At 36.9% G+C, this 13,404-nt stretch overlaps 2 protein-coding genes across 2 annotated transcripts; both read left to right on the forward strand.

Moving 5' to 3' along the window:
• The first annotated feature begins 1,041 nt into the window (after positions 1 to 1,041).
• Positions 1,042 to 1,470, forward strand: LOC147079982 (protein CFDP2-like). The gene has a single exon (XM_085946081.1). The coding sequence runs from the start codon at positions 1,042 to 1,044 to the stop codon at positions 1,468 to 1,470; it is 429 nt and encodes a 142-aa protein (XP_085802207.1).
• Positions 1,471 to 1,587: 117 nt separating this feature from the next.
• Positions 1,588 to 2,505, forward strand: LOC147079983 (uncharacterized). The gene has a single exon (XM_085946095.1). The coding sequence runs from the start codon at positions 1,588 to 1,590 to the stop codon at positions 2,503 to 2,505; it is 918 nt and encodes a 305-aa protein (XP_085802221.1).
• The last annotated feature ends 10,899 nt before the right edge of the window (positions 2,506 to 13,404 follow it).

Raw genomic sequence — 13,404 nt, forward strand, 5'->3', positions numbered from 1 at the left:
CTGTGTCTGAAATTGTGATTACCTCTAAATAATGTTTCTACGATCTCGCATTTTATTAATACCACGTTTTTATTAGCTCGCATTCTTGTTTGTCCGGTGCAGATTTTTTCTTGTGTGTCCAGTACATATTTTTTATTGTTTGTCCAAGATTTGTATTGGACGATTGAAGATTTTTAACTAACTTCCCGACTAGCTAGACATTTGAAACTTTTAGAATATATCAGAACACGACGACAATGCATTCTTTTATTACTTATAGCCATTTTTAAGCAGAATTGAATTCATTTTCAGTTAATTCTGTTTTTTATGGAAAGCTAACATTGTTGGTTGCTACGGGGGTCCTAGCAACTAAATTATTAATATATACGTGCGTTACTATGGAAATCAATACGAAATGTCAAAATGACATTTCAGTATTCTATTGTATTAGGTACAAAAAGTTTTTATTAATACATAGAATTGTCAAGTTTATATCGCACACTGAGATAATAATATATAGGGTCATAACTGCGAATAACATGATCTTGAGTAATTTGAATAAATACAAATATCACACGTTTTGAGATAAGTTGCGATTTGTCACGAAGCAGACGATGCTATGGCATTAGAAAGTATCAACATGGCCGAAGCATTAAAGATCATGACAACACAACTATTAATTGTCGTATTGTAATAACCATTGTGATTGCTGTTTAAGGCAACATTTTCACAAGAGTACATCCAAACCGTGGGCAAATGGTTGGCTAGGGCCTCAATGAAATGCACTAATGCCAATAGGTACATTTCTATAAAGTGTTGAGACGCTACTCTACAGATGGCCAACAAATCCTATCTCTAGCCTCCACGCGGCGTCCCCTGGGCAATGCAGATGTGGTGTGTCTTGTGACAGTGTAACTCATCTGTAGCTAATAGAGAAGGGTGAAAGGCGTAACTCTGGCGCCTTAAAACGAGAGACCCCTTGGCTACGGGAAGGAAAACCCAGACAGAAAACCACACACCAACCCGTTTGGACAGCGTGGTGTGTTATGTCCAAATACCCCCATGGAACAAGAACAAAAATCTCGGCCCTTATTCTCCGGAGGCCAACCTGACACTGATCACGGCAGCAATCAGCAAGGGAAGGCAGAGGGTGCTAAGAATCCCCGGAAAGACGGTAACGGCTGCCTACCGATGACCATTGCCACCTATAACGCGAGAACATTATCCAGCAACGCCAAACTTCTAGAGCTCGAAGAAGAACTCGAAAAAATCCATTGGGATGTTGTCGGGCTCAGCGAGGTAAGACGACAAAGAGACGATATCGTCAATCTCCACAGCGGACATGTACTCTGTTATAATGGGACTAAGACCGGACGCACAAGCGGTGTCGGATTTTTAATCCACAGACCCTGGAAAGATCGCATAGTTGAATTTGATTTCTCCTCAGATAGAGTAGCAAGTTTAACACTTCAGCTCAGCAAAAGATACTAGATTCTGCTTTTGCAAGTTTATGCGCCCACTCAAAACTCACCTGATGAAGAAGTGGAGGATGTATATGAATAAATCAGTACGTTGAAAAATAAACGGAAATGTCACTTCACTATCATCATGGGGGACTTTAATGCACGAATCGGATCTCAACACCAGGATGATGTAGCGGTCGGGCACTTCGGACATGGCTCCAGGGATGGCCGAGGAGACATGTTAGTAGAGTTTGCGGAAAACCACAATCTCTACATCATGAACTCATTCTTCAAAAAGAAGCCTTCCCGAAAATGGACATGGCGAAGCCCAGCAAAACGAACCAGCGAAATTGACTACATCCTCACCGACAAGAAGGATATTTTTCTAGACTGCACAGTCATTAACAGATTTAATACTGGCAGCGACCACCGAATGGTAAGGTGTAAAGTACGATTTAACATCAAACGTGAGAGATCCAAACTGATGCACAAGGCCAGAGTCCGCAGAGGCTTGAGAAGCAGAGTCGAATTCCAACAAGAGCTGGAGAACAGGTTAGCAGCTTTCCAGGCTGAAAATGACCCAATCTCCCTACAAAACACCGAGGCAATAACAAAAATCATTATAGATTCTTCGGAAGAGACAGTTGCTGCTGTGGTTGAACGAGTAAGCAAACTTTCAAAGGAAACGTTGGATCTTATGAAGCTGCGTAGGAGTATAAAAAGCGAGCAACAAGTAGAAAATGATCTCGAGTACTCCACGCTGTGCAAAACTCTACGTAAAAACATACGAGAAGATCTTCGTAAGTTCAATATGAACCTTGTTGAATCAATTATTGCGTCAGGAAGGAGCTTACATAAGAACAAGCAGCATCTGTCAATAGGGAGACGGCAGATCACGACACTAAAAGCGCAAGATGGAAGTATCGTGCGTAACTGGGATCATCTACTGGACACTGTTGTAGAGTTTTACAGCGCTCTATACAAAGATGACACTGACATCAATTCAGATCTTCCGGTGAACGGAGAATATGGAGATCCTCTTCCCGAGGTTACTACCACATAGGTGGAATATGCTATAATGTGCATGAAGAGTGGAAAAGCCCCGGGAGAAGATGGGCTGACTATCGATGTTCTCAAACGGGCCGGGAGGACGGTGAGCGAAGTGCTCGCACGTCTGTTCACGTCTTGTCTGCACGAAGAGAACATCCTAGAGTCATGGAAAAATGCCTCCATTATTATTCTCCATAAGAAAGGAGACACTGATGATCTGAAAAACTATCGACCAATTAGTCTACTGCCAATTCTGTATAAGGTTTTCACGAAAATACTCTCAAACCGTCTCGAAACAGTTCTAGACGAGAACCAACCAAGAGAGCAAGCCGGATTCGGAAGAGGCTACAATACTATGGATCATATACAGGTCGTCAGGGAAATCATAGAGCGCTACCAGGAATACAAACTGCCATTATATCTTGGTTTTATAGACTATGAAAAGGCGTTTGATTCCATCAAAAAATTCTCAATTATAGACGCCCTTAGCAACCAAGGAATTTCCAGACGCTACATAAACATATTGGACAGTATATACAGTGATGCCACAGCATGCGTGAAACTCCACAAACGGTCGTGTAAATTCCCCATTAACAAAGGTGTCCGGCAAGGTGATACCATTTCACCTAAACTATTCACCGCTACTCTTGAGGACTTATTTAGGAGACTTGATTGGGAGGAAAAAGGTGTTCCAATTAATAGAGAGCACCTCAGTCACCTGCGCTTTGCAGATGATATTGTTGTACTCTCACAGGACCCGAAAGACCTCCAAGGTAGAATGCAAGAACTCGCGGATGTCAGTCAAACGGTCGGTCTAAAGATAAATGTCTCAAAGACAAAAGTGATGAGTAACTGTTTTTCGGACCCTGCGATTATCTGTATTTCTGGCACCCAACTCGAGAAAGTCAGCAGCTACGTCTATCTCGGACAGCAGGTGTCCATAGACGGAAGCATGCACGATGAAATTGCTCGAAGAACAAAGCTGGGATGGAGTGCTTTCGGACGTCTGAATAGTGTCTTCAAGAGTGACCTACCATTATGTCTTAAGCGTAGGGTGTTCAACCAATGTGTGCTACCCGTGCTCACATACGGCTGCGAGACGTGGACCCTCAACACGAGAGATGTCCAAAGGCTAAGAGTCACACAGCGAGGCATGGAGAGGTGCATGTTGGGCATCACGCGAAAGGACCGCAAGAGAAACGAATGGGTTAGAAAGCAGACAAGAGTACGCGATGTAATAGACGTTGCCAAACAGCTGAAATGGAGATGGGCGGGGCACATTGCTCGCCGAAAGGATGGCCGCTGGACAAATGCCGTCATCCAATGGTACCCAAGGGGTACGAAACGGCCACAGGGTCGCCCTAAAAGCCGCTGGGTTGATGAACTGGTAAAGTTCGGCGGAAATACGTGGCAGCGAACGACACAGGACCGAGAGAGTTGGAGAAAGCTTGGGGAGGCATTCATCCAGCAGTGGATTGACCCCGGCTGATGATGATGATGATGACATCCAAACCTGTCAGCACTACAAACCTTCACGTACCTAAAACCACTACTGTTTTAGAGTAGGTATCGTGGAAATGATCTAGTTCTCAGAAGATGTGTATCTTAATTTAAAGATTTTTGGATTATTTGTCTGTTTAACACATCTCAAAATAAAAAATAAAATAGGCAGATACCTAAACCAACCAAAACTAACCTAAAGAATTTGCAACAAATTTTAAACTAAAAATGACAGTGAACGGCATTTTAAGTCTGCTTAGTGGCGGAACTTTGCCTAGAGACAGGCGCCAATGTGTACTTCCAAATAAAATTATAATTCTATGTGACATTTTACTCAATCATTTGAAGTAATTCCAACAGTGCACTCGTGTATCCAACTACAAGATTTCTCAACCATCTTCATACATTAGCTTTATGTAATTAATATATTTTTCATAGTTTCAAAACTTTCTCTTTCTCAATACGTACAACACCAAACTTGCAGCTTTGGTAATATTTCCATCGGAAGCCAAAGTAATCTTTGCGAATTATTGTTACCACAGAGACTTAAGATAACAGCCATTGTCAAAGTAACTACAGCGATTAATTTTGAACAACTTCGAATAAGGTAGCATCTAGGGATTGCAATCCCAATTAAATTTTCTGATCCTGGCATGATCCGATCCTGACTAGGGAATCCAATCTTGAGCCAAAATTCTGATCCCGGGATTTCGGGATTACAATTTGACAATCCCGGGATCCCGGGACTGGTCCCGAGATTGGCATTTTTTACATTATTATATTTTTTTTATATTTACAAATAGCATTGATAAAATCGGTCTAAACTAAATCTAGTATAATTATACTATTTAAGACATGTATTGTTAATATTGTATACGTTCAATCTTGGAAATACATAAGTTTAATGTAGTCAATAATATTGTAATATAAATAATATTGTGAATTTATTATGAGATTGCTGTTTCTGATAGTAAAGACTTAATGAATGGGTTAGCGAGATTTGAAATAGTAAATCAAATCATGGTGTACTTATGGCCTTTACACTTCATAAATATAATTAGTCAGCCAAATATGAAACTGCCGTAAAACGTATGAGGTCATGGTGGAATTACTTTGTTGATAGTGCGAAGCATTGTTTTTTCCAATCTTTCTCATTTTTATTAATTTACTTATGTGAATAAATAAAATGAATCGTCAACTTAGACATGGGTATAAATCAAACTTCATTCAAACTCAGTTTATTTCTAATGTAGTTATTTGTTATTGAAAGTATTTTTTCTGTTATATTTTCGTTTTTATTTTATTTTCCATAAAAATTGATAAAAAATCAATCCCGAAAGTTTCGGGAAAATCCCGGGATCCCGGGATTGGAATCCCTAATCCTGACTAATGAAGAAATACATTTTTTTTGCACTAGTTGCCGTAAAATTGTTTACGTTTGGAATCTCATTATATGGCAAAGGAACGTCCGTATAGCGACATCTCTAATAAACTCAACTTTCTGTATATATATTAATATTTATATATATACCTATTTAAACAAAATATATTATTATATAATAGATGTCACATAATTGATCTAATAACTAATTCATAAACTAACTATAACAATTTGGTTTTACTAAAAACGTCGGCAAATAAATCTGTAGACATCTAAAATTAATGAGAATATCTATATAATTTGAAATATCATTCACTATTACTACTATAATTCCATTTTACAATAGTATTTTTAACAGGAATATCAAATTCAAGATTATATTTTTTCATTGGATCGTTATTTTGGATGTGGCATCATTGTCGAAACTATCTTTTTACAATAAATGGTATATGAAAATGTACTTTATATTATTGTAACAAAAATTTAAAAAAAAAAAAATACCATGATAACCAAATAAACGAAAATTAATGATTTTGGGAATCTGGATTTTTCTTAGTCGATTTTTGTAAAAAGTGACTTAACTTTTCGACTGCATTTTTTCCTTCTACCTTTGGATGAAATTAGGGATTGCAATACCGAATGAAAATGTCAATACCGGTTTTTCGGTAATTATTATTGAATACGGGTATTTCTTAAAAATTAAAAAAAACAGAAGAAGGTGTTTATCAATAAAAATATAGCTATTTAAATCTTTTAAAAATATTATTTTATAGCAAAAACCTACATACCTACATTTATTATGTTGACATTTCAAAATATGTATTGATCATAATTGTAGAACTAGTGATTTTTTACAAATAATTTGAATATATTGATAATTTCAACAAAAGCCCTCAAAAGTGCATCAAGTTCAAGACTGCAGGAAAAACTTCTTAAATTGAACGCCTGTACAGTCATCAATAAATAGAATAATCCAACATTTTTGTCACGGACGTTTTCTATTTCGAAATAATATTATGATAATTGATCGCGACAATTACTTGTATAAATATATTTGATGAAATTTGTTTTATTATTTTTTCACCTCTGTTGGATTTACTCAATATTTTGCATTTTAGCAGCACTAAGTTTTCAAAAAGTAAACGAGTGTGCTTTCTTAATACCGAAAATTCCGGTATTAAGAATTTTAAAACCGGTATTTCGGTATTGATAAATACTGTAACACTGGTTTTGAAATACCGGTATTGCAACCCCTAGATGAAAGACATGTCATTGATAATATTTTTAAATATAATTTATTTAACGTTAGACTTGTTGCTTTACATTATAATTTAATAAATCAGGTTTGAAGATTTGTGGCCTATATTAAGCTTTTGATTTTAATAGAAATCATTGTATAATAGTGAGGATCAGAAAGATTACTTCTCGGTTTTTAGTATTTCATATGAAAAGTGAATTAATTGATTCTGCATACGAATCGAATTATAGTCAAAAAACATGCACTGTTGGCCTTCATCTGGCCCGCGACCGCCGATTCCTTGCCACTATATTAAATAATAAAAAAAATTGAGAATCGCAATTTATGAAGGTAATCTAGGTCTAGTTATTGAGTGCGGCACTCTGTACCCTTGTGGCGTAGCTTCAAGGGTTCCGTTGCCATGGTCGGCCCTCTCTCATCCTGCGGCGGTGTTACAAAAGCGACCCACGCGCTGCAGGTCTGATATGGCGGGTACAGCGAAAAACGGAACATCAAAATGGCGCGAATTTGTGTTTGCTCTGTGGCCAAATGCTGGGGCGTGACAGAGTGAAAGCAGAAAGAAGAAAGAATTCTGTGGTTTCGGGGTAAGTGTTTAGGTTGCAGCTGAAATAATCGGGTTTGAAAATAATTACTGAATCTTTTTTTTATTTTTTTTACACTACACATTTATGTATAATTAAGTTTTTGATATTATGTTATATTCAATTTTTTGTCATCATCATCATCAGCCTGAATCTATCCACTGCTAGATTAAGGCATCTCCAAGCTGACCCTACTTCTGTCGGTCCTGTGCGTTGCATTGTCACGTACTTCCGCAGAATTTAACCATGTCATCGATCCAGCGGCCTCTATGTCTACCTGGCGGACACTTTGTACCCCTTGGGTACCACTGGATGGCTAGATTTGTCCAGCGATTGTCCCTTCTTCGAGCTATGTGTCCATCCCATTTCCATTTGAGGTTTTTAGCGAACTCTATTACATCGCAAACCCTTGTCTGTTTCCTTATTAAGTAGTTTTGAAACTGATTTTATCAATTTAAGGTATTTCTACAAATTAAAATATCTATTTATTTTCCTTACGTGTGACAAAATCTATTATACACAAAAAAGAGTAGAATTCTTTAAACAGATTAGGCATTAAAATTTTAATTTTATAAAACACGACATAAGAAATTTTACCCTACAACCACAGAATTATTAAATGTAAAATGAACAATATTTATGTTTATTTTTTAAAGTGCTTTGATTTGAATATAATTCTACTCAAATATTGCTGAAATATTCGAATATTCGATTACAAAATTAATGATTTAATAAGGAGGTCTAAAAATTGTGTATAGTTTATGGTTATAAATGCAGTAAGGGAATTTGTGCTGCTCCGATAACAAGCTTAAACTTTCGGTTATCTGTGGGCAAGCGGTATAACTATGTACAATTTACACAACAATTGGATGGTAAGTTACAACACTGGCTCACCAAACTTGCTGCACTATCTGCGAAACTTCTGACACCTGTTTTCACTCTCTCAAATTATATTCCGAGGCACGTCTTGAACGAGGGAGGTAAATTTAAGCACCAATTTTGTACACAACACTATTGTAAAATAATGGAAAAGTAATTGACTTATAAAAAAAAAATTATAGTCACTTTAGGTAGCCAGATTTGTATTTTAATATCAATGCAATGATTTCTGTGTTAGTCTAAAATATTTCGTATTTAAAATGATCAAACTAGTAATTATCAATGAAACAAACCCTCAATTCTGCTAGAGTGATTTGGCCAACTAAATAATGTTTTTAAAAGTGAACTACTGGTCGCACTGTTAGCAATGGACGAAAGATGCTGGTTGATGGATTATGGATCTAGGGGGATTAATAAGATGCCAGACACTGCCAGGGACTGGCGCGCATCGCAGCTGGTTCGGTGTTTACGAACTAACGCACTGGTAAACGGACGGTTTGCCTACACGCGCCTGTTGTCTAGATGTAACTCCTTGTAACGTCGAAGGGATACTCGATGGACGAATCACCCTATCCGCATAGCGATTTACGAACAATTCACAAGTGCCAGTTAGTGCCCGTAAAACAAGCCTACACGCGTCTGCTTTCTTGATGTCACCGCATGTATCTTGCAATCACGGTCTACTCATGACCCGTAACTGCTGGTCGCTGTGGTCTTGCGACAATAATAAGTAAGGATTTGAGGTAGGTGGGGAAATAAAGAATGACGGTCAATATTATTGGCCCAAACAACTTCCATTATGTTTAAAATGTAATATTCAACCAGTATGAACTTTCCATAATTACATATGCGTAAAAAAGGGAAAATGAGATTGACATAATATGTCAGTCATATTATGTTATGACTCGAAAAAGGAATAATCCTATGACAAATCTAGTCATCGATCCAAAGAGATAAAAACTATCTGAAACGTCAATTTATAAGCAGGTGTACTGTCAAAATAGTTGATGATTATGATGATTATAATGTCAAATGTGCATAAAAAGTGCTCCTAGAGCAATGATACTCAACCTTTTTTTTCTTCGGACCAAATACATATATTTGTAAAGTAACGCGGGCCGCATCACTACAAGTGTGACGAAAAAAATCATCCCTTTTTTACAAAAAAAAATTGAGATTTAAAAAATTATGCGTGTTTTTTAAATTAATCATGTGCAATAGCCAATAGCAACACTCTTATACCAGATCTGATGATCATAATGACAATCCTCTTCGGGTGTCACTATGTGTGCGTCGAAGTGGAAGCGAATCTCAAGATATACAAAATTCCTGATAATAAATGTGTTTCGGGCCGCACATAAAAGCTTAAAGGGCCGCATGTGGCCCGCGGGCCGCGAGTTGAGTATCGCTGTCCTAGAGTCTATGAGCTCGCGAAAAGAAACGTGAATTTACGTAGAAATATTTTACGCTTCCGTCTAGTACTTTCGTGACAATAGAGCTCATTTAAAGTATAATGCATCTCCACATTCCCAGTTGCATACACAAAGATGTAATGCGTTTCTTTGAAATCCGAGCTAGGGAAGGCATTGTTGTAATATACACATCTCAAGATGAAAGCCTTTTCAACGATATTATACGAAATGACGTCACATTCGTCGACATAGATAGACTATATTTCACGTAGTGATTCCTGTGGGTCTATTCTGTACAAAAGGCGGCTATTGGCGGCTATCGACGGTAGTTTATCATATTTATGTATTGAGAAAACTCTTCGTTCGAGAGTACCTCTCTCTTCAAGTACTTGGGCTCCAACATTACCTCTAAAAATGAAATGTCCCTAGAGCTCGCTGACCGACTGAGACGTGGAAATGCAGCGTACTTCGCGCTGAGTCGTCTGTTCAGGTCCAAAATGCTGTCCATTAAAACGAAATTCCGGGTGTATAACGTAGTCATCAAACCGATCGTCATGTATGGATGTGAAACGTGGGGTTTAACGAAAAAACAAGAAAAGGCGCTCCAAGTGTTTGAAAACAGAATCCTCCGGAGAATACTTGGACCCGTCAATGAGAACCACCGGTGGCGCATCCGCACAAACGCTGAGCTCTTCGACCGATACCAATCTAGAATCAATAATATTTTGAGGTCAAGAAGGCTCAGATGGGCGGGCCACGTTGTACGATCTGAAAGATCTAGAACTCTCTATAGGATTTACAAAGGCACACCAGCTGGCACTCGACCTCTTGGCCGCCCTCGACGGAGATGGGCGGACAACATTCAAAGGAATCCGGAAAGGCTGGGGATAGTCAACTGGGAAGAGAGAGCGCTGGACAGAGATGCCTGGAGAAACGTTGTGCAGTCGGCCATGGACCTGAACGGCCCCTAGCGCCAGTTTAATAATAATAATGTATTGAGGCAGTTAATTGTTATAATAAGTTAACCGTCTTTAAACTGTCAAAAATTGCTTTTAGAGCGAGATAGACAGTTTTGACGGTTTAGACGGCTAACTTATTGTAACAATTATAAAGCACTAGTTGCAGTCGGTGTATATTTTTCATCATCATCTCAACCACTCACTGCTGGATGAAGACTTTTCCTTACTATCTCCATTCTTCTGGCACTCAGTTATTTGTTTTTTTATTTCGTTCACGATCCACAAACTGTTCATTTTTTAATATCTCTTGGGTACCGCTGGATGGTAAGATTTGACTAGCGATGATCTGTTCTTCGAAAAATGTGTTCTGTTCGCCTCCTATTCAAAGTCTTTATTACTTTATATCATGTCCAGCAGTTTTATTTGTTTTTTTTTACCTTTCATTATAATTCTTATTTTTCAATCCTTACGTGCTTACAGCGTTGTGTTACTCTAATTTTTTGATACCATTTTTCTACAGCATATTTTAATCAGTAGAATAAGTAATATTAGATACACTTTATTTATGTGAATGGAATATAGCGTATTCTTCTTCATTGAGACCTCATAAGTAATGATCATGATATGGAAGATTATGCAGTTGATCAGCCTTCGCCACGGATTGGCTCCACCTCCCTTGCCATTCTACGGTACGTAAGGGATGTTTCAATGAAAAATCCGTGATATTCTTAATTTCGTCAATCCATCTGGAAGGGACTCTTTCTCGTTCAATTCTTCCAGGTTATATGACCAAAAAATTTGAGAGTCTGGCGCAGGAAAACTGAGGATTGTCTTTTTTTTTATTCTTAGCAATTACGCATATTCTCTATCTCTTACCATGACTGTCCAAGTGACTATATGTAAACATATTACATATTATATACAATTGGGAAGGCAAGAAAACTTACTAGATGAATTTTAGTCGCTTTGGTACCTATATAATCTGTTTGCTATTCAGACGTATCATTTGTTGCCATTGCTATTCTTCTGGGTCAAATAGTCCACCTGTATTGAAGATAGTAGATTAGAGACCATATCTATGTCTTTAAGCAGTCACCTATGGCTATCTATCACTATCGGTTTTGTCTAACCATGATAGAAATGTTTCGTTTAATATTACCACGTGGCACACTCAAGGGCAGCGTAATGCAGATTATACAAATAGACACTTACGGTTGTAATTATTAGGCCAAAGACATTCGGTAACCACTAACACCGATTATCAATATAAATTTACATTTATATTATGTTTTAGTTATAAAATATAAACGGTTTTAGTATTTATTCCGGAGTTGACGGAGATTAGTTTAGGAGATTAGGAACAATATCAACTGATAGTTGATAATGTCCTCTTGAAGAGGACAAAACCGGTACAAAAATTTAATTAAAAAGTGGAATAAGTACTAAAAAAATTGTGTTTTATTTAATTATAAAAAAATAATCAAATAATACAATACAGTTCCACCATGAATTGACAGTTAACACTATAAAAGAAAAAAAAACAATAATAAATAAAAATAATGCAGGGTCACTATGTCAACCGTGTATGCTTCTTTTAAATAACTATTATTTTGACAATATCTATTGCGCCTTTCCTTTTACTGTTGTTTGTCAATTCAAAAATCTGACAGCATTCTGTATTATCATTTTTTTAAATTGCTAACTATGCGTACACTTCATAATTAGTTAGTTTCGCGTGTATTTTGCGACATATTTACGTTTTCAGTGTGTACGTAGCATGGCAAGATTTTCCACAGATATGTAGATATTTGAATGACCGGTGTCTTTCGGTGAAACATTTTCTATTTTCTTTTTTCTGCTTATATTAAATAATATCTGGCGGTAGAAGAGTATCGAGGATGAATAGAACTTTTGCTGTTTTGCATTTGAATTGTTGTTGCTCCTTCGGAGACGCGAAAAAGAATTTCCGGAACGATATAGTATTAAAGCTTCCATGTTGCTTTGCTAGGTATTCATTCTATATATATTATAATAAAAGTATAAGTGGCTTTGATATAGATACAGAAGTTATTTCCGTATCTACTTCATAACCAAATCAAGTGTTTATAACGCGGTCGTACCAGTGTACCTACCCATAAGATTCACTGGAGACATCGACGCTCAAAGGTCAAATGCCGAGACCTTTGAAACGTAATTAAGATCCCACTTATTATCTTTTAGTGATATATATTTTTCCCACGATGGCCGCGCGGCTTATGCGTCGGCCTATAGCGTCGTGGGTCCCAGGTTCGAATCATGGGTCTGGCAAGTACACATATTGTTTTTCAATTTGTGTATGAGTGATAGTATGGACCTAATAGGTTGAGCAAATAGCTAACATCCATTTCTCGTAAAAACAAAATCTGCTAATACAAACCTTCACTTTGTAGGGGCCCATATATTCTGATCCTATTAGGATCGGACATGTTTAAAAGGAAAATAATATAACTAAAAACGTACCCTTAATCACTTTTTCATATAAAATTACGTCTATTATTACCAGCCATTAACTCAATCAGTCAGTAAATATAATATTGTATTAATTGAGTTAGCATTTACTTGATAGAATTCCATTTTAAAAGAAATGAAAATATAATTAATATTAAATTCTACAGATTTTTTAGAAGGTTTGTCGATAGCTATTTCGGTTGTAACACCATTATCAAGACTATTCAGATAGGCCGTTCGTCTTTGCTTAAATACCATACGCATAGATAGAGACAGAATACATTTTCTTATTCGTTCAAACAATATTATGACTTTGTATACTTATTATTAATTGTAATATTATTAATACTTTGAAAACCCTAAGTGGGTTTTTAATGGATATCAAAATTTACAAAATTTATCGAAAGTACAGTGTTCGAGTGCTTTGGTTATTTCTTGACATTATTAATCAATTA

The sequence above is a fragment of the Rhyacophila brunnea genome, unplaced genomic scaffold (assembly GCF_057557595.1).
Source record: "Rhyacophila brunnea isolate RB1 unplaced genomic scaffold, BYU_Rbru_1.0 scaffold_1, whole genome shotgun sequence".
Classification (NCBI taxonomy): Eukaryota; Metazoa; Arthropoda; class Insecta; order Trichoptera; family Rhyacophilidae; genus Rhyacophila; species Rhyacophila brunnea.

Bases quoted from the DNA above. Each gene is read 5' to 3' on its own strand.
- LOC147079982 (XM_085946081.1), top strand. From the start codon at position 1,042: ATGGAACAAGAACAAAAATCTCGGCCCTTATTCTCCGGAGGCCAACCT.
- LOC147079983 (XM_085946095.1), top strand. From the start codon at position 1,588: ATGGGGGACTTTAATGCACGAATCGGATCTCAACACCAGGATGATGTA.